The sequence below is a fragment of the Solenopsis invicta genome, chromosome 1 (assembly GCF_016802725.1).
Source record: "Solenopsis invicta isolate M01_SB chromosome 1, UNIL_Sinv_3.0, whole genome shotgun sequence".
Lineage (NCBI taxonomy): Eukaryota > Metazoa > Arthropoda > Insecta > Hymenoptera > Formicidae > Solenopsis > Solenopsis invicta.
This window is the reverse complement of record NC_052664.1, coordinates 10,409,443-10,432,219: the sequence shown is the minus strand read 5'-3', so window position 1 is coordinate 10,432,219 and position 22,777 is coordinate 10,409,443. Positions and strand designations below refer to the sequence as shown.

Below are 22,777 nucleotides of genomic sequence, written 5' to 3'. Positions count from 1 at the left end.
GTGTGCGAATGAGAAGTGTTTACTTTACCCTGGCATCTGATATGACAACTTCTCATATCGCACTTTTCGCTGCGCTCGCTGGACGGTACCCATCAAAGGCTTTCAGTGCGAGTTTGGTGCAAGAGCCTACGCGAGTTTGTTTCAAACGCATCGAGCCATCCCGACTTTCTACCAACAATATGAATGAAGGAAAAGAATCGTGGAGCTTGAACGTAACATTAAATATAACTAATTTTATACATTCTACAATAAAATTAGAACCTCTTATTATTATTTTTAGTACAATCGGTGTTATTAATTAATCCGACATCTTGTGCGTCCTACAGCGTCAAATGGTTTTTTATTGCTCTGTATTATTTTTAATGTCACTGGTTGAGAAATCTGTAGAAATTCTTGCCACAATCATTCACCGCCCTCCATTAAAAATTTGTTAGAGACTTCATCATTATTCGTATTAGCATCTTGATCATCGTGTTTGCTTTACTCGTTATTTGTGTTTGTATTATTCGTAATGTTTGCACACTTATCATCGCAGATATTTTTATTGATCAATAATATTATTAGGGCTAATGGTTGAAATATTGGTTTCAAACTGCTTGACACATTCAATTAGAAATGCATCGTCTTTGTCATCAACTAACAACTCTTGTATGTCTAATAAAAAATTTATTATCTATTACTTCCTCGGTGAGACTCTTTTGATACATTAAGACACACGAATTGGAATCGGCTTTCTACAGATGTCTTTTTATACTTACCACGTTGTTCGTCATATTTGGACACAATATTTTTAACATATGCTGTATTTTGTAAACCGCGTTGCACAATTTTGTTATAAACAATATGCAGGATGTTGCAATCACCAGCGAATAAACTGTGATAAAAACATTTTATAATTATAAATACAAGGTTGTTTATAGAACCGACACTGGGTGTTGATGTGTAAATGTGTATTTGACAATTAATTACAATAATAAACATTTCGATCCGACATTAGGATCATCTTCAGTAAAGACACGAGTAAATTGTGATAATTAACATGAAAAGCTCGTCCAAGATCAATGCCAAGTTGAGGGAAACATGTATGGTCCAAGTCGTTACATAAATTTTGACCGTCATAACGGAAATGAATGTATCTAAGTGTACGATTGGCTGCGTCTGAACAGGGCAGTGTCCGAGCCGTTACATAAATTTTTAAATTTTTGACCGTCATACTAGTCAGGGAAAAAACACAGGTTGATTAACAATAGTAAAAATAAAGAAATTAGCGAACAAAATATAATAAAATAAATAAGAGACACACGGATACGGATGATAGGTGAAAACAATCAACGACTGAGCAGCGCGAGTAATCTTAGAACACTGAACGGTAGAGTGTGACTAACACATGTGTAATCGTCGAGAAAAAATTAAAATTTTTTAAATAATATCTGTTGCAAATGATTCCATAAATGTATACACCAAGCGCTATTACAAACGCAACGTAAATACGTCAAGCGTGGTATTAAACACGCTGTACTTTAGTTATTATTTCACGGAGATTCATTTTAACACAGACCTTTATTCTTTCAAAGTTCTGGATATACTAAATGTTACAAAAATGTTCTCTCTATTGAATTATAAGATTCCTGCATCATCATCCAATTCTACGGATTTCTACTTGTTTTGATGGCAAGACATCGCAGTCATCTCCGGAACTGCAGATATAAAGTTTCATACATGCATTTAAATTAATACTGCCTACAATATCAGGTATTATATTATTAACAATTTAATAATTTTAAACGATAAATTTTAATTTCAATCTAATTTACTTTAGTATCGCTCACAAGTCGTTATTTATCTGTCTATCTATCTACCTATTAAAAGCTTTGTTTCACACAGGGTATATGTGTTCAAACGATAACGTAATAATGCATGGGATACGCGTTTTTTATCTCGAGACGTGCAGCTGCAAGTTTCATATAACCTAACACGTGTAAGTGATTGTTTTTATATGTTAACTTTGGGGAATCAGAATTTGTGGCACTATGGGTATTAAGATTTATAGGTAATCCTTTTGCCACACCATTACGCTGATCTTCTACGTATAAGCTCGATAACTACGCGTTTTATTAGACATTTGTTAATTAATCTAATAAGTAGCTTACAATATATTGTAAGGTATTTATTAGATTAATTAACGGTATCTATAAAAACATGGCAAAAAGAAAAATGAACAGCCGTGACGATTCCGAATTACGTGAAACAAGTGAATTGTGTAAATTTGTAGAAAAACAACTTCTACCTACAATATATAAATTAAATCTGTTTTTTGGTAATAAAATAATTATCGAGTTTGAAGAGGATGAACAAAGTGATGATTTATATCCAGCTCGTTTAATCGGAAAAGATTTTTATTGGTGAGTCGTTTAAAACAAATGTCTGGTATAAATTTCCAGAAGGATTTTAATAGTACATCCAAATATTTCGATACGACCGATGTCGTAGCAGGCAAAATGCGTGATCAAAAATTTATAAAAGAAGATTTCTTATTACTATTTACCATTTCATATGGCCAACAATCTATAATTATTGATAGATTGTAAAATTACGGCAAAGAGGAGGATAATATACAAAATTTAAGAGGCTACAAAAAAGAGAAAGAAATATAACCTTTGTACAATAATTATGCAAAAGAACATTTTTGATAATCTTAAAGAAATATGTGTATGTATTAATGAATGCTTGAAAAAACTTGAAGTAATCACTGAATGCGTCAATTATTGTAAAAATATTTTAATCAAGTGTTACGTCTAGAATTTTCAGGCAAGTCTCTTTATTTATATGATCGGGTGAGACTAAAAAAATAGTAGCGCTAAGTAGGTCCACCCAAAAAGTAAAATTTTCCACAACCTCCGTATAGAGCAGCGAAGTACTTGCCACGCACACTCACGAAGTCTAGTGGTTTGAAGAGGTGAGGTCCTCAAACCTCAGGTTTTAAAACCTTAGAAAATAGTATTATCTAATCTTTATCTAACATTAGTTTGCTTGCGAGATACAACGTGGTGTAGTTGCTTACACTTCAGCAAGATTATTCTCTCAACCAACGAGATTTAGCGATAGAAATTTACTCAACAACCAATATCTATCGACGAAAGCATATCCATGCTTGGTATCTAGACGGCATGGACGGAAGATGACATCGTCCTTGTCTTTAGACAACAACGACAAAAGACCAAAAAAAAGTAGAATCTGTCTTGATCGTCGCTACTCATCCACTGTGCTGTAAGTTGGCTCTACTGAGTTCAAAAACCAACGTTTTAACAAAATCACGGACATTTCTAGTCTCGCACATCCTTCATGATGCTGAACGATAGCATACTATAAGGATCGTAATAGAATACACTAGTTATCAGAATTGAAAGTAAAGTATAACCAAAGACTTCACTTATGGATGGAACAAAATTTTGTCTAGACATAAAATCTAGATGGTATCGTTGTATCTGAACTGAATCATTATGAATTTTTAATAAAACGTTAAGTTTAGACGCAAGATCATGATTCTGGTTAATTATGCACTTAAGTGCTTGAAGTTGTGCAATCTGTACCGACTTAGGGTCGCCGGAGTCTGAAGAAACAATCTTGCACAGCGGGACTTGTGCGTATGTTAATACACACATTAGGGTAACTGCGGTATATACGCCGCAGCTAAGAAAAACTTAATTTTTTAAGTATTATTTATTATATTTAAGGAAAATAAATTATACCAATAAAAACTTCATATTGTCTACTACTATAAAAAAAATTTGAAATACAAAATATTTCTTTTCTTATATTTGAAAAAAAACTTTTATAAACCCTTGCATTTTTGCCGTATATCCCAATGGGGTGGGTTATATGACTTTTCATGGGCGGGATACACGCCGTCTAAAAAATTGATAAATAATATTTATAAATAAGCCAGTAAAATAATTTGTAAGTTATAAAATGTGTATAAGGTTTATTAAAGTATCAGAATAATAAACGATTATAAGAATACTGAATAAAGGAATGAGTCCCAGTTGCGCATAAAATAAATAGGACACAGCAAGTTAAATACTTCCGATGTTGATGAAATTAAATTCATTCGACGCGTTTTCGCACGAAACGAACGAATCTGGCAGAAAAAAGTGTCATACTACCCCGCGAACCAAAATATCAAGCACTAAAGTTGACGACTATTGAGGTTAGGATACCTGTCATACCTGTCACACCGACGTAATTCATGTAATGTAGCGACTTGAAAAAGTAAATGCTTGGTAGAAGGAGGGGCTTTGCCCCCCCCCCCCCCCATGAATTTCTAACCTAATTCAATCCTAATCTAATTGTATTAGTCAAAAATATGCGATATATTTAACTCGCTGTTCAGTCTGTGCGTAACATTTGTCTACAAATTTAATTATAACACGTATTGGAAGAAAAAGCAATATTAAAGCCTCCATTTCCATTTTGTACAACTATGTTAATAATTAATATTTTCAATTAAAAACTTAACAATTACATTCATCAATGTGTTATTTAATTGATTCTAAACTTAAAAATTAGAAAATATTACTTGGAATATTATTTACAAAAATGTAATGACATAATGGTTTGAAAAGAAACAATTGTGGTAACGTAGACCCGCCAGAAAATAGATTTACAGAATTGTATTTTGATTTAAAGACACAATGTTTTGTTATAAAATTGTATATTTATTGAACATAAAATATTGCAAGATATATGTATATATTATTATATTATATTGCATTATAATTATTATATTATATGTTATATAATTAGCATAAAAAGAAGAAAGTTTAAATTTTAAATGTGAAGAAGAAAATTTAAATTTTAAACACCCTTTTTCATATTTTTTGTTTCCTTTTTATTTTTTACTTTCTTATTCTTTGTACTTTTTGCATCTCTAACTTTTTTTTCTTCTTTTGCTTTTTTTAATTCTTCTCTTTTACATAAGTTACATGTATCATTATACAATGTGCATGTTTCATGTAACCATTTATTACACTTTATGCATTGAATCCAATCTACTTTGGACAATGTTGTATTGTATGATTCATAACATTCAATGCAATCGCATTCGTTTTCTTTAGATAAATCAATGACTTCATTTATTGCACTTGATTCCTGCAATCCTCGTTTCTTTCTTTTTATGCTAATTATTTCAGGAGTTGTTACTAGTGTAGCTTGTTGTTTTCTTGATGAAGGTGTCACATGGTCCGTCTTTGGTATTGGTGAAATCTCTTTTAATATTCGTCGTACTGGAACTTGATATGTTTTTGTAGTAGGTGTTTCTGCTAAAAGTGGAGGTTGTTGGTTCATGTTACTCGGTCCAGGCTGCGCCTGACTTTCATTCAGAGTTAGGTATCTAAATAAAAAGATAAAGTGACATAATAAAGTTAAAAATTTAACCACTTAGTTAATTTTGAATGATTTAATTTTTATCTAGTTATTTTTGAAACATAAACTTTAATTTATTAATTTTTTTCCTAAATTAAAATTTTATTTATGTAAAAAAAAATTTTTTAACAAATATATTTCTACATAAAAAGTAAGTTTTTTTGTCATTTCATATAAACTTAATTTAGAAATAATGTATTAAAAATTTGTTAGGTGAACCATATTATAATTATTTTGAATAATCTAATTTGAAAATTTTTAATATAATATAAACAATGCTTTTAAATATTAACTTTTAATGTAACTAGAGTTAATTTTATCTTAACATAACTTTTAACTAGTTTTTTATTCATGTAACTTTTAACATAATTTAAATAATTTTATAAATCATTAATTTTAACTTAATTAAAAAATATATTAACTTACCCAACTTTGCTTTCATCTGTCATTATGCACGTCTGACAATGAGTACTTGATGAATTTGTAATTATAGGAAGTGACATTTCTTCATCACTCTCTGAGGATTCCTCATGTTGAATTGCACTTTGCAGATATGCATATTCTGGTATTGCTGATGGACAAAAAGGATATATACCAGTTGCTCTAAAGCCTGATGTTCCCGTCTGGATAGTAGCTGCTTGAGACCAAGCTTTTGTTAACAAGAGACCAAAATGAATTCTTCCAATTTTTTTCGTTGGATTTGCATTACCCCATTCACAGGCAGCATCTCGAAAATATGTTTTTAGAGGTTTAAAAAATGCTCTATCAAGTGGTTGAAGATAGTGTGTAGTATGACTAGGTAAACAAAGTATATGGACATCATTATCCATTGCCATTTGTAGCATATCAGGAGAGTTTGTATGGGATCCATGGCCATCCAAAATCAATAAACATTGTCCTGGACTCTTTCTTGGAATAAAATGATTTTCCAGCCAATCCATGAAGAGATCTTCATTGATATAGGCAGATTCCTATATTCCAAAATATAAATTATTTTATTGTTTTCTTATTAATTTTATAGATGAGAATTTATATATATTATAGATTTATTTTTCAATTTAATCTAGAATATATAAATTAATTGTAAAAATATTCTATTTCTTTATTTTGTTTATAATTATTTATTATTTATTTATTTACTAATTTATATATTTGTAATATATTAAAACTGTATTTATTTATTTATTATTTATTTTTTTAAATTATTTTTATTTATTTATTATTTATTTTTTTAAATTATTATTTGTTTATTTATTTACATATTTATATTTATAATATATTAAAATATAGTATATAATAGTATATCTTAGTATAATCAAACCTTTCTCATTTTAATAACAGATCCAGGTGGCATATTCATGTCCCATGTTTCCTGCTTTCTAACACCTTTAAATATGCAGTATGGTGGTAAGAATGAACCTTCCGCATTACAGCAAGTTACTATTGTAATTGTTTCTCCCCTTTCAGCACATTGACGAATTTGAACATTTCTACTACCTTTAAGAGCTACCACAACATTAGGTTCATTGTTCAGTTGCAGACCAGACTCATCCATGTTATAAATATTACTGGGTTTATTCATCAAGTTATTGTCATTGAGACATTGTTTCAATAAATCAAAATAGTTCTTAATATCTTCTTTATTCATTGCATTTGCACGTGCATTTGACGTTCCTCTGGGTTTTCTAATGGATAAAGTAGGATTTTTTCTCATAAATGACCTGTACCAATCCTTTCCAGCAATTTTTTTCTCGATATTAAAAACTTGTTTCAGACCCAATTTTTGTGATAAATTGAAAGCTAGTTTTCTTAAATTTTTTCTTGAAGGTGCAAATCCTACTGATTGTAGTTTTATAACATGTTCGACTAATTTTTTTTCCATTTCTTCGCCTAGATGAGATTTCTTGCCCAGATTTCCTTTAATAAAATTATTTTCTTTTATTCGAGTCCTGAGGGTCTTTTCAGGAATATTATTTTTTAAAGCAATATCTCTTATTGATGCATTTTTATTTTGCAAATCTTTCAAAGCTTTATCAAGATTTTCTTGCGTCCATGACGCTCGGTTTGTTTTTCGAGGACCATAAAACGTTGGCGACATTTGGAAACAATATCTAGATAACATTATGATTATTAGTTGCTTATTCTCACAATAATACACCTAATCCGAAAGACACGTGGACGTTATGATATCTGTAGAACGACGTTTACGATAGATATCGTGACATATCTCACACAAAGTATGTTGCGTACATATTATAAATTTATTATTATTCTACTTACTTTGAGCACTGCTGGATCACAAAATCCTCGGCACACTGGCCGTGAAATCGAGAACTCGGCTGGGTGAGCTGGGTCTCGTCGAATTCTCGACACACTGGTTTTTAAAACCACGTTAAGTAAAATATAAATTATTATACTGAAAATCGAGAGGCTGGATCCCATCAATATTGCACATCGATTTGCGTAAAAAAATGACAACACTATTGATATTTCGTATAACAGGATAACAGAGGTTAGAATAACAGAGCGCGCCGGTGCCGCTTGGACGTGCACGTTATGTACTCTGCGCAGGCGCATGATGCTGCCTCTCGACTACGGACTGTCTATACTATGCTGTAAATCCCGCTCGCTAAAAGTTCTGTATATCCCAAACAGGCGGGATGTACGAGATATCAATTTAAACAAAGAATATAAGAGCTAAACACTTGTATTTTGATATACTACATCTTTTACTATCCCTTTACACTTACTATATCATGAAATAATATTAACTCTTTTACATTCCTTACAATAATCATTTTATATAAGTCGCAATACGCGATCGTGCTACTCACTACATTAGGAAATCGATTCAACTCATGATATTTTCGTTAATATTAACAGTAAAAAACTGCAATTATAACACAATACTAATATAGCATAAAGGCACGTAACAGAGTTGTTGTGAATAAATAACCTTCACTCTTTCTATTTTTTTTGACACTTGCGGTGTAAATCCCCCCGCGGCGTAAATACCGCAGTTACCCTATAGCTAATAATGTAACAAGATGAAATGTATACATTATGCTATTACAAGAATTTTATACAGAGAATTATCCCGTACAGATGGGCTGCGTATTGAATAACATGCAACTTCTTTAACACGCAAATTCTCTGACCGGGTGAGACTAAAAAAATAGGGCTTGAATGGAGACAGGGAAAGATGCAACAGATCTTTAGTTTCGTGAACACGTGTTCCAAGGGTGCGTGCGATGAGTCGAAAGCATTAAGTGAGTTCAAATAAGATCAGTATTTCGTGGACATTCTATGACTCTCGTTCGATCTCGTGCGTTCGTATGGTCCTTGTTTTTCGTAAACAAATCGAATCGCTTTAACGAGGGATTGGACCTAGTGTAATCTTGTTCGAGCGAGGGATTGGAGGTGGTTAAAGTAAATAAATTAAGAAATGATTAAAAGTAAGAACTATAATTTATTCTAACATCTAGAGCGATATAAATGATTACAAATTAAAATAATTATAAAATTAAAGTAAAGGAATTATGGAGTAACATACTATAAGTGGTAAATAAAAGTTTAACAATGTATAATAGAAAAAAGAAATTATATTATAAAACTTAAATTCTATTGATTTAATGTTAATATACTGTATAAGGTTTATATAAGTGGTATATATGTAATTGTACAAGATACCATTGTGATATTTTTATTTTATTGAGGTAATGGTTGGTTAACAAATTCGCAGAAAAATTTTAGAAATGACGCTTTGTGCTCTGTGTGGGCGTTTTTATATTAGGAAAAGTGGGTAAATTGGGTGATTTTCGGTCTCTCCTCGGTTAACCCAAATCCAATTAAGACGTTCCTAATTTGTTCATCGCGTCTTTTTCGTCTTGTGATTGATCGAGCAATGTCAGTACCGTCGGAGAATGGGATGAGATTCTTTGGATTTCCGTTCTTATATCTGGTCTTGGTTTTATTCCGCCTGTCTCATAGGCTTATTTACCGGATAGAGCATATCGCCTAATTTATTATCTCGTGAACCATGAGTGATTGGTCTAGTGTGACGGTTTGAATGACAGCCGATCGTTTTAGACTTCTCAATGCTCTCGCTGGTCGATGTTCGGCATGGGCCTGTTTATTTTATATTTTCCAAGCCCTCTGCGGTCTTTATCCTAAGCGCGTGAAGTTGCCTTAGATAATAGCGATTCTGTACTGACACCATGAGTGAAAAAAAAAATTGCAGACGTAACACAAGCAAATAAATATAGAAGTGCCAAAAAATGATTTGAAAATAGACTTACATTCTGTAATGCATTTTATTAAAATTGTACGTAGTATTCTTGAAAAGCAGATTTGTAACAAATTAAATGTAAAATACCCAATATTTACTGAGAAAAAATTTCACATTAGTAGCATATAAGAACCGGTTCAAAGCCAGGCGCAACGGGGGGGGGGAGGTGTGCGAGGAGGAAGGGCTGTAGGTGCGGGGAAGTAGGTAGGAATCATACACGTGCTTGCACTGTTTATCAGTTTTGATAAACAAGGGCAGTGTACCGGCTAATGTTTATCAAAACAGGGTGCTTTGTCGGTAGCGGCATACCTCAGCACGTGATAACCGCCGTTGGGGGGGGGAGGGGGAGAGGAACCATCGTTGTCCGACTTTGAACCGACCTACTTCTTAGACGCGCGCAGGCCTAACGCCGCCGCGCAAAAAATAGTAATTAAAAAAATAATAATTACAAAAAATAAATAAAAATTTACCGGTGTTTCGCTGTCGCCGCCTGCCACTACCACCGCTCGCCTGCTACTGCTGCCCGCCGCCCACCGCCACCCACCACCACCTACCACCACATCACTATTGTTTTTGTCCTTGTCCTTGTCCTTCTCCTCCTTGTTCTCCGCCTCCTCCTCCCCCGCACCAAACTATCATAACTAATGTTTGTCTTCCTTCTCCTTCTCCTCCTCCGGAGCTTGATCTTGCGAAGATCCAGCCTGACTTTGAGCTCTCTCACGCCGCATCAAATCTAATAAAGTTGCCCCCCGACCAGCTTCGAGAGCATCATGTAGATGACGAGGCGGGCGTATGGGCAGGTCTAAACGGGGGATGTTTAATCGACCACCCCCGCGGCAAACTAATGGTGGAATAGCCTGATCTAAAGAACGGAAGTTTAGGCGACCATTTCCGCGACCACCATGAAAAATTGGTCCATTGGGCCACTAATTTTCCAAGTCCTTGTCTTTCTCCTCCTTCTTGTCCTTCTCCTCCTTCTTGTTCTTCACCTCCTTCTTGTGTTTCTCCTTCTTGTCCTTCTCCTTGTCCTTCTCCTCCTCGTCCGGAGCCCGATCTCGTGAAGGTCCGGCCTGATCACGCCGCCTTAAAGCTGCTCCCCGACCACGAGGAGCAACTTCGGGGGCATCATGTAGATGACGAGGCGGGCGTATGGGCAGGTCTAAACGGGGGATGTTTAATCGACCACCCCCGCGGCCAACTAGTGGTGGAAGAGCCTGATGTAAAAGATGGAAGTTCAAGCGGTCATTCTCGCGACTAATCCCGCGACCATGAAAAATTGATCCATCGGGCCACCAATTATCCAACACTCCGGCGTTAGACGGTCGCACTCGAATAATAATATTGTTATGACCGAACAGGTCGTCCATACGTCGCACAAACTCTCGGCGATTTATAGGTAGAATAATACTAGGAGTCATCAATTCAATATTTGGAATTGAATTGACGGGGATATTCGAACCGTAACCCATTTTGCGTTATTATAGTCGCGCGAGCTCGACTAAGACTGACGAGCTAGAGCATTCTCCGTCGTTTTTGAGCATGCTAGTTATGCCCACGTATCTATTACGATCAATTTTGACGCCAACTCGTATCTTATCTCGTCGAACATAAACGCAACACAATTATTTCCCAATACCACGTCACCGCTGGTCCCTTCAGGTCTCTTCTTTTTAGTAATTCTCCCCTCGATGTATAGGAAGCTCTCGTACGGCAATGTATACAAATCTTATTGTTGTATGGGTATTCTTATCTCATCGCTGTGCCCGTACGTTGTATTTACATACGGTGAATATCTATGGGTTTCAATCTTGACGATTCGATCGTCAAAGGTCGGCTCGTCTCCGACGTTTAGAATATCAGTCATTTTTAAGATTTTTGTACCGCGAATTCCAGTGATTGTAAAAAATTTAACGTTTGATGCGCTAAGCTTCTTCTTCTCAGTTGACCGAGTCGGATTATCAATCGATGATGTCACCGTCCTTGTAAAGAATTCGTTATCTCTCCGTGCGCGCTCGGCTCCACTCAACACAAGCATCTCATATGTTACGCTTGCTTTCGAACGTGCAACCTAACTGTAATCTCTTCTCCTGGAAGGTTCAACAATTGTCCGTTTTGATCGACAATTCGTATGGTGAGAGTCGTAACCCTCCGTACGATTACCGGAAGGTAAATGACTGTTGCAGGCTTTTCACTGAACTTATATCCTGAAGGCACGCTCGGAGAAAATTCATGGATCGTATGCACACGCGCACCGTTGTTGTATGCACCCGCAGTTACACTGCATTCGATACAAATTAAATTTACGTTCATAATATTAATTGACATGTCCAATTTGTACCATCTACGTTGTTGCAGTATACGGTTCAAGAATCCAAGCAGCGATCCAATGCTGTTTGGTTTGTTAAAGTTTATTTTGTAAGCGCATTTAATTTCACATTTCATTGTGTTATAAGTTGCGCGAATCATTATCGGGAACTCTTCTTCCTCGTTGTCATCATTGAACACGCCGATATCGCCGCGGACAACTAGCATGTCACCGGCATCGGGTGCGTTGCGTCGTGGACGTTTCTGCGAAATTGCGCGTTTCAAAAATTCGTTTATGGCCAGCAGCTCGTACGATATTTCGGGTATCGTAATCTCCGCATCGTCTTTGCCGAAATAGAATTTATTGTTCGAGGCGTTCACGTTCGGTATTGTATTATAAGTTTCAAAAAGCGTTAGACCGAATTCGTATACGGTTAAATCTATCGCTGGAAAGTAATTTGAAGCGAGAACGCTGCTCTTTCCGCTCAGTGTTAGCGTAAACGACATGATGGAAAAAAGAGCTCGACGAATACTGAGACTTTGCGGTACCTTGTCGGTCTTTTAAAGGTCGACAGTTTGTAAAAATCGCAAGCACATATGTCCGCAGAAATTTTGATCGTACGTCTGGTAGGACATTCGATTGTACTCGATCGTAACATTGCTTTCAAAATATTGCACCAGATCTCGAGGCGGTCCAAGATTACCAAAACTATCGAAATAAATTACGCGGTTGCTCCTCTTTGCGTAAAGCCACCCAGTGCGTCCCAGAGCCCGCGATATCGTCTAGATTGACGATACCGCTTTCGTTTCTTCGTACGCCACTGATCGGTAAAGCATTACGCATGTACACGCCTCTAAATTATGATATGCGCATACGTTTCGCCGGATAGTTCAATTGCACATCGGTGGTCACTTCCTCGGCAATTTTTAACGTTTTTTTGACGTTTTTTTTTCTTCGCCTATACTCTTTGTCCGCGTTTATATGGTCCAAGATACAATTCTCGTCCGCCTTTATACGGAGCAAGATAAAGCCTGCAACCTTGTTCCATTGCGCGATTGTGACGTTGCAGCTCCTCGAGCTGACGTCGCGTGGCTTTGCCGGCGTTTACCGCTTTTGCTACACCTGCCGCTCCGCCGATCAAAGATCCGAGAACGCCTAACATTGGCAGGATCAGTAACATACCGCCTCGTTTCGCCGACGGAAGTATTCGTTTTTTCTTCGTCGTTTTCTTCTTTTTTGTCTTTGCTTTCATACCCATGCCGATTTTGGTCTTGGCTTTCATCGCTGCCCAAACGGCTGCTGCGGCGGCTCTCTCACCAACAGTCGAATCTTTTGCGATGACGCGTCCCAGCGCTTTATCGGCGAGCACCTTGTCCGCCGCGTGTCTGTCGACGAGTTCGTTACTTTCAGAATACGCAATATCGTGTTCGCGACACGTCGCGTCCAATGGATTTACGCCTCTGTCTCCTCTGGTTAATCGTTTCTTTAACCGAGTGCCCGGACGGCAAAACTGATAGCCTGGGATATGTAACTCGAAAGGAAGCGCGTTTATCGCTCTATTCAGCAGACCTCCGACGCAGCCTTCGCTCGACGCTGACATTCGCTGCAATCCTTTATCCTCGGTGCCGGTCCGTCGTACGTGCGTACGCTGTCAAGGTTGATTATAATGCTTGTCGCAGCGACGATAGGTTCGAACTTCCGGGTCTACCTGTATATGTTTCGGAAGCCGTTCCCAAACGTGGTCGATGTAATTACCGTATACGCATAAAAGTACGATTTTTGGTATATATTCCAACTGCTCAGCGCTCAGATCAAGAATATCGCAGGAATGTGACAGCGCGAAAAACATTTTTGATATTGAGCGATTCACGGTTTCGCACATCTATAAATAGGCGCTCAACGTGTCACGCGAGTTTAGTGTGAAACATGAAATTTGTGCGGCAATCGCGTACGATACGCGTCACAAACTGTGACGAGAAATTGTGAATGATGGAGGACAGCGCACCGTTGCGGAAGCACGGCGAAATGCTACCGAGTACCATACGCGCAATTGCGGGGCCGAGTAATTGCGGCAAGACTAATGTTCTGATAAGCCTGCTCGAGAGGCGCACGGCGTTCGTTTCGAGAACGTTTATGTATATTCCAAATGGCTGCAGCAGCCTAAATATCAATATCTCGAAAATCTGTTGAAATTGATCGACGAAATCGGCTATTTTACGTTCTCAAATAATAGCGATGTTATTCCGTCGAGCGAGGCGCGTCCGAATTCAATCTTCGTCTTCGACGACGTTGCATGCGATAAGCAGGATGCAGTGAGAGAATATTTTTCAATGGGTCGCCACTCAAATGTCGATTGTTTTTATCTGTGTCAAACGTACGCGAGGATACCTAAACATCTGATACGCGATAACGCGAATCTTCTAATCCTGTTTAAACAGGATGGTACCAACCTGAAACACGTTTACAACGATCACGTTAACACCGATATGCCGTACTTGTTGGCAACACGAATACGAATTTCTAGTGATAGACAAGGACAGCCCTCTTAGTAACGGACGATACAGAAAAGGATTTAACGAGTTCGCGATACCGCGAAACGGTTAGTCTTTCTCGACATCTTGGACAGAGACGTTCGTCATGGTTAATAGGCGTAAACGCGAAAAACTCGCGATGGAGATCGAAAAGACGAGCGAGGCGATCCGCAAGAAGCATCGCGCTCTAAAAACCGGTAAGATCGAGGAGGATATTGCGATGGAGAGACGTTTCAAGCCCATCGTCGAACCTCTGAAACAGATCGTCGAGGAATCTCAACCGATTAAGAGAGAGGTTAAAGATACCAAGGCAAAAGTGTCGAAAAATACTATAAAGAAACAAAGGCATAGCGACGACGACGATGATAACGACGATAACGATGACGATGATGACGACGACGATGGCGCATCTTATAAATTTTCGAAAGTAACATCAAGCAAAAAGAAATGTTCGAGACAATCGAACGTCACGTTGGATTCATCATCCAACATTCATGATAACATCCACACCGCGTACGACGGTTGGAACTGTAAAATTAACGGATGATGCTCCCGAGAATGTTTTCGAAACCACAGACGATTCGTTCGAAACATCTGTCCAACATTAGATGCAAACGTTGGAAGGTCCAAAAACATTGTCGCAGTATTTGGGTCCATTGGGTCAAAAGTACATTTTCTCAGCGGTGGCGGAAAAGAGAAAATTATAGACACCATATATAGCGTTCGTCTCGACAAGGATGAAATGATGCTTGGTAATAAAAAATTTGACGTGGACCGCAATGAGAACATAATTGTCGATGGTGTGCGATATGCTGACACACCCGGTCTTTACGAGTTGATTTTTAAGAGAATTCCCGTTGATCTTATTTATACGGAAAACGATTTGCAAAAGTACAAGAGCATATTGTTAACTACAAGCGCACATAGAAAAAATTACACCGCGAAGAAGCAATTACGGGGCAACAGAGGATACAAGTGCAGACACGTGATCGCACCATTGATGTCGGTCAAATTTACATCAAAGAAAAAGAATAAATCCGGAAAGAGATTACCTAGAGTTATGATACTAAACGATAATAAGATAGATTACGTTTGTTACATCCGGAGGATTTCACGATTTCCCTTTTCGCATCCATTATATAAATTATGTTAAACAAGCTAAGGGATTGTCTGTAAAATTTACAACACTTATATCCGGAACTCCACGATTTCTCTTTTATAAATAACACTATCACCCGGCTATTATAAGAAAAAATCAAACATTGTTCTCGGAATATATATATAATGGCCACATATTACATCCGGAGCAATAAATAGAAGCAAAAAAAAAAGAAGAAGTCGTGCGACGACAAAATTACAAGCAACGATGCTTATTTAATAATTCATATGGACAAACAAAGCCTGGACTCGAAAAAGAAAAGATTTAAACGTTATTAAAGTCTGGCAACAATCAGAGATAAGATTGAGTCGCGACGCCGGACGGAAACTATAAAAATATAAAATCGAAATTTACAACCCGGCTTTGTTTGTTCGAACCTATGTTTCATCACGAACGGAAAGATGATTCATATGGAAAGCGAGTCCCAAATAAACGGACGCGACGATATAAAAAATCGCGACCGAACGTTCCAAGAAGAGGAACCGAAAATAACGAATCCCTTAAGCGATTGGGTAATGCAACTGCTCGCCCCTCTTAGAGTTAAGAAAAATCGGGAGAAGATGGAAAATTAGCCAACGAAAGATCATACGAGAATATGATTGGTAGTGAGCGTTGGTGAATTACCCAACGAATAAGCTCAAAATTTCAACAACAAGGAATCTCCAAGGAAAGGGAAAAAGCTCAAAAAGCTTCACCCAATCAAATCCTCATCTCACCCACCAAACTAATCTCACGCCCTTTTCCTATGCCCTATAAAATACGCAGCTTCGAACGCCGCGAGATTCATTCATTCATTTTTCATTCAAAAAATTCAAAGTTCAACTCCGCACTCACATCCACGCGTTGCAAGTGTCGAAGCTGTGCGCGTTAAAATCATTTTAAAACTTAGAATCTGTGCCTCAATTAAACAACCACCGAGCTTCCGAGGTCAGCCCAGAACCGACTTCAACCACAAAGCCTTCGAAGACAGAGGGACCTGACATATTTATCAATCAGAGAGTAAGTTAGTTTTTATTCAGTCACTTACCGGATTCTCCTAATTCATTGATTAATTATCGGTTAGTGGGCAAAATTCACATCCCACGGAAATCGCGACCCCATCGCCATCGCCCGAATCGTCTCCGGGAATACTTCGGGAGGCAAGTCGTTATCCTCGAGTGCCTCTGGGCAATCCTAAGGATAAGGGAACGGGAGAATTTGCGCCAGGAACCGGCTCCTGGATGGGCACCATCTTTGGAGATACCTCCGCTTATCCCAGAGGAACGCGACCCACCTTCCCCTTCCTCATCTTCTCCGTCCCCTGCTCCCTCTATCTCCTCTCTACTTACATATAGGATCGCTCCAGATACCCCTTCGTACTCGCCTATCCTCGAAGATTCCGTTGATCTCCCTTCCCCCTCGTACTCGCCTGTTCCCGAAGACCCCGTTGATTTTCCCTCCCCCTCGTATTCGCCTGTCCCAGTTGATCTCTCTAATCCTTCTTCTCCCTTGAGTCCTGCGCCTAGCGTGGAATTCATAGAGGAAATTCCCCCTCCTCCCTCACCAGTGAATTCCACGTCCAGCGTGGAATTCCTAGAAGAAGTAATTCTCCTTTCCGACCACGATCCTGAAGATCCACCTACCACCGAATCCACGTTATTTTATAATTATTACCACTCCTAAATAGTAAATTAACAAATGCGTCAATTCCATCTTCTCCTACACAAATGTAATAGAATTAAGTTTTTTATTTTTTTATTTTATACTATAACTCCTAGCGATAATACATAATATTAATTTCTTCAATAACCTTTAATTAATTTCTTGTTTTGTTCACTTTTACAATTATGTATCGATATTAAACAATGTATATAACTTTTAAACTTCTGAATAATCATTACCTAATCGTTTTGTATTTTAATTAAACTAACCTATTACGTACAGCTGTCTTAATTAATAATGATTACCTTGTTATATTGTTTTCTTTTCTTCTATTAAATAACAATAACCGATAATGTATTCATTTGCTAATTCTTTTTGAACCTTATGTATGCAAAATTCAAATATTAGAATATATGTTAAATTTTAGTTTAAAAGAAGCTCCAATGTAAAATTTTATTTCATCAAACCCATCTCGTACTCACACACTAACCTCCCGACTCGAAAAGATTACACTCGGTCCGATCCCGAGTTATAGAGATTGAATTCTCTGACTCAAATTAGGACCAACAATCGCACGATTTTGAAAAGGCGTTAAAGCGTGTCATTACACGTTGACGCATAATTTCGGAATCTTCAAAAGTGCGTTCGGTTCGTGCCGCACGTCCCACTAGTGCGGTCACGAGAATAAAAGAGTTTTTGTTGCATTCTTCCCTGCCTTCCTTTCCTTAAGGCTGGATGTAACACGTTTATTGGAACGATTCCAACGAGTTGGTGGATCGACTTCGATTGCTTGAAGCTTCGCATCAAGCCGACAACGACGCTCACGGCAACTAGATGCTGTCTATCGTAGAGGAACTTCGCGAAGCCGGTATTATTATAAATTAATCGCGTATTCGCGAAAACGAATTAGACGAGAGACTGACTTTGTTCGAGAAAAACGTGTGAGCATTACGATAAAACGACGAGTTTCAGCGTATAATTATAAAAAGCCGAGTCACAACGGAAAATTGAGTGGCAATGAACATCGAAAAGACGGTTACGAACGTCTAACGAATGATTTTGAACGGTTTCTCAATAAAAATAGAACGGTTCAAGAACGATTGTTAGATTACTATCAATCGACTCAAGATCGCTATGAAAAAACTCAAGAACGAGTGTTGGATCGTTGTCGAACGATCGTAAATCAGGTCAAGAATAATTACCACCAAGTATCTAACCGCCAAATACCGGAAGACAAAGAAAAGTTATTGATGGATGACAGAAATTTGTAACAAAGAAAGACGTTTGTCAAAACAACATAAAAACAAAGTAGAGGAACTCTGCGACAGTAATATAAATTAAATTGCGTGCCCGCGATACAAGTCAGTTGTAATATAACTCGTTTACGCGCTGAAACATGAGTTCGTCGAAGAAAATTAGCTCCGAGAGGCGACGGCTCCTCGAGGAATTACACGCCCAACAAGGCGCAATTTTTCTCGAAGACACGTTATAATCAAAGGATTCGACGATCTATGGCAAGCTGATATCGTCGAGATGCGTCTATATTCAAAGTACAATAGAGGTCATAGTTACATACTTACCGTCATTGATGCGTTAAGTAAATACGCCTGGGCAGAAACGCTCAAGAGCAACGCGTTCCACTCGTTCAATGTTTTCCATTTTTTTCAATTTTCAAAATTGTCTATCACAATATTTTCATGTTAAGGAAGTATAGTATTATAACGAAGTTCCACTGGTAAAGTTTCACTATGTTCGTCAGAAAGCTTGCTACGAATCATGTGATTGCACGTATAAAGTTTTGAGATTATTTCATCATTACAATTACTATTATAATTTGATATATCAATAAATGTACGATAATGATAGTAGAATGTATAAGCCGGTTCAAACTCGGGGATCTCAGGGGGGTGCGGGGAAGGGGGGAATATTTCGGGTCGCGCGGGGGGACCTAACCGGCGATAAGGTCCCGCGGGTGGACCAAACCGGATGGCGGAGGGGGAGGGGGGCTTAAAACGGGGTCACACGTGTAAACCTAACCGGTAGTTCTGCGTAATCAATGTTTATATAAACAGAGATAACGATTTGAGAACCATGTTCTTGGCCGATGTTTAAATAAATTTGACACCTTTGAAATGTGTCGCGTGGAGGCAACTGGCCATTTAATGTAAACATGGACCATGTACTTGTCACTATGTTTACATAAACATAATAAATCACACCGCGAGGAGGTGGGTATGACAGTACTTTGAAATCGGAAATGGTTCGCGTAATCAATGTTTATATAAACAGAGATAACGATTCGAGGACCATGTTCTTGACCGACACCTTTGAAATGTGTCGCGTGGAGGCAACTACTGACTATTTAATGTAAACATGGACCATGTACTTGTCACTCTGTTTACATAAACATAATAAATCACACCGCTAGGAGGTGTGTATGACTGTACTTTGAAATCGGAAATGTCTGTCATCACGAGGGGGATAAGCGATACGATGGCGAATATTTTGTGGGGTGTGCGCGGCTATTTCCGCGGGGCCCGCCGCCGCCGCCGCCACCGCCGCGTGCGTGGAGGGGATGCGCGCTGTCTAACGCGGGGTCCGCTGGGGCGATCCACCGCCGCCGCTGGCACCACCACCACCACCACCACCACCACCACCACCACTATCACTATTGTTTTTCCTTCTCCTTGTCCTTGTCCTTCTCCTCCTGCTCCTCCTTGTTCTCCTCCTTGTCCTCCTCCTGCTCCTTCTCCTCCTCCTCGTTCGGAGCCCGATCTTGAGAAGGTCCGAACTGATCTTGAGCCCTCTCATCCTTCTCCTCCTTGTCCTCCTCCTTGTCCTCCTCTTCCTCCTCCTCCTCGTCCGGAGCCCGATCTTGAGAAGGTCCGGACTGATCTTGAGCCCTCTCATCCTTCTCCTCCTTGTCCTCCTCCTTGTCCTCCTCCTCCTCCTCCTCCTCGTCCGGAGCCCGATCTTGAGAAGGTCCGGACTGATCTTGAGCCCTCTCATCCTTCTCCTCTTCCTGCTCCTCCTTGTCCTCCTCCTTGTCCTCTTCCTGCTCCTGCTCCTCCTTCTCCTCGTCCGGAGCCCGATCTCGTGAAGGTCCAGCCTGACCTTGAGCCCTCTCACGTCGCAAAAATCTAATAAAGCTGCCCCCCGACCACGAGGAGCAGCTTCGGCAGCATCATGTAGATGACGAGGCGGGCGTATGGGCAGGTCTAAACGGGGGATGTTTAATCGACCACCCCCGCGACCGCCTAAAAGCGCGTTGTAGCGATCGAGATGAGGTCGGCGTATAGGCTGCAAGTCCATACCGGGGAAGGGCAACAAGCGGCCATTCCCGCGACCACCATGGAAAATTGGTCCATCGGGCCACCAATTTACATCATTGTCTATGACCGCAGCACGACTGCGAACGGCTGGTCCTTCCAGCCTAAAGTAACGCAAACGGGCACCCAGCTCGCGAAAACGTATTACCAACTCACGGAAACTTATAGGTTGACGCGGTTCAGGCACCACTAAACCTAATTCTATTTCCGGAAGCGATATTTGCACGGGAATATTTGGACTGTAACCCATTTTTGTGTTGTTACAGTCGCGCGAGCTAGACTGAGACTGAAGAGCTAGAGCATTCTCCGTCGCTAAGACCTAACTTTACTCTCGTATACTCGCATCTTTTTAGCCTACGACTGAGCATTTAAAACACACGTTTTTTTAGCCTGACTTTACTCTCGTATACTCGCATCTTTTTAGCCTGACTGTACTCTCGTATCTTCGCACATTCTTTTTAAAATATTTCAAAACTAAATATCGTGGTATTGATACTAATGTATAACTGTGGATTTTTTTGGAAGAGGAAAAATAAAAAAAGGTTGCAATTTAAATTTAATAATAAACAATTTATTGTCTGTTGTGAATACATTGTTTATGCAGTAAAAAATAAAGCTAACAACTCACAATCGACGAGTTGACGCATATCGAAGATATTGCTCTCTCGTATCGCTTTTTCTTGATTCATTACATTGGACGCGATGTTTAAGAATTGTGTGTACTTAACATCGACTGTATCAACGATTCTAACTAAGCGCTCGAACATTACGTTGATACACTCGTACAAACTGAACATACGATGTAACGTGGATTCAATCACTGTCACATACACGTTAGAAGATTCGAGACGTATGAGCCTAACGTCATTCATCACACTAACTTTGATTGTTAAGGGTCCGACGCTTATAAAATTGTCCTTGTAGTCATTCCGAATTAATTTGGAAATATTCCATCGTTGCTCGTAGAGACCTTTCCACGTTTCAACAGACAGTATCAATTCTCGTCCTTGATGATCTCCTATGGCGATCTCCACGTAACTCGGTGGACCGACGTTAATTCCAATCTCCAAATACTTGTAACTCGTAGCTGTCAAAGCGTAACGTCTGCTCAATAAGCGCGCTGTACGACGCTCCGTCGAAATGCTGTAAAAGAAAATCAAAAGTTTATCACACAACGTTGCATAAACGCTATTAGAATATCGAAACTTACCCATTGCATTCCTTCTTCACTTCACCACTGTACAATGTGTTACCTCCCTCGGCAAAGTACATTGCGAATCGTTTGTTCGTTCGAACCTCTGATGCAATACTGATGTTGCAAGAAATTATGCTGCTTATTTGAAGATTAATGCTTCTGCACTTTTAAGGAGAGGGGAGGCTTCCCCCTCTTTCAACAATTTCATTATTATCATCGTTATCGCTTTCACATGTCACGACACGTTTATGCTTCTGCAATTGTAAAGGAGTGGGGGATACTTTTCTCCTCTATCAAACAATTTCATCATCATCGTTATCGCTCGAACGTGTCACGACACGTTTTCGCGGTCTGGCAACGTTGTACATGAAACGTGAAATATGACGTACAAGAAACATGACGTACATGAAACATGACGTACATGAAACGTGAAACATGACATACATGAAACGTTACGTACATGAAACGTGAAACATGGCGTATGTACATGAAACGTAAAACATGACGTACATGAAACATGACGTACATGAAACATGACGTACATGAAACATGAAACATGACATACATGAAACGTGACGTACATGAAACGTGAAACATGACATACATGAAACATGACGTACATGAAACGTGAAACATGACATACATGAAACATGACGTACATGAAACGTGAAATATGAAAAAAACGTTAATCTAAACATGAAAAACGTTAAACTAAACGTGAGAAACATGAAAAAAACGTTGGAGAAACGTAGATGTAATGGAGGGGGAAAAAAAATGTATCTCGTATATTACATATGTTTATTTTTGCAATTGTGTCCACCAATTGTAAAGTTTGAATACATTTTGTAAAGCACAATGTTTATTCGTACGGTGTTGCCCACATTGAAAAGTATTAGCATCATCTAGAT

At 38.5% G+C, this 22,777-nt stretch overlaps 2 protein-coding genes across 2 annotated transcripts; one reads left to right on the top strand and one right to left on the bottom strand.

Annotated features, from left to right (window-relative positions):
• The first annotated feature begins 15,290 nt into the window (after positions 1–15,290).
• LOC120358037 lies at positions 15,291–17,455 on the top strand. Its single transcript, XM_039450519.1, has 2 exons — positions 15,291–15,551; positions 16,713–17,455. The coding sequence occupies exons 1-2, from the start codon at positions 15,291–15,293 to the stop codon at positions 17,364–17,366; spliced, it is 915 nt and encodes a 304-aa protein (XP_039306453.1). The 3' UTR covers positions 17,367–17,455.
• Positions 17,456–21,255: 3,800 nt separating this feature from the next.
• LOC120358605 lies at positions 21,256–22,069 on the bottom strand. The gene is made up of 2 exons (XM_039453232.1): positions 21,885–22,069; positions 21,256–21,817 (listed from the first exon to the last, which is right to left on the bottom strand). Exons 1-2 carry the CDS (start codon positions 21,944–21,946, stop codon positions 21,271–21,273), a joined length of 609 nt encoding a protein of 202 aa, XP_039309166.1. The 5' UTR covers positions 21,947–22,069; the 3' UTR covers positions 21,256–21,270.
• Positions 22,070–22,777: the final 708 nt, after the last annotated feature.

Coding starts and splice junctions, on each gene's coding strand:
- LOC120358605 (XM_039453232.1), bottom strand. CDS start 21,946: ATGTACTTTGCCGAGGGAGGTAACACATTGTACAGTGGTGAAGTGAAG. Junction 21,818..21,884: donor GTGAAGAAGGAATGCAATGG/GTAAGTTTCGAT, acceptor TTTCTTTTACAG/CATTTCGACGGAGCGTCGTA.
- LOC120358037 (XM_039450519.1), top strand. CDS start 15,291: ATGCTTGGTAATAAAAAATTTGACGTGGACCGCAATGAGAACATAATT. Junction 15,552..16,712: donor TGATCGCACCATTGATGTCG/GTCAAATTTACA, acceptor AGAGTAAGTTAG/TTTTTATTCAGTCACTTACC.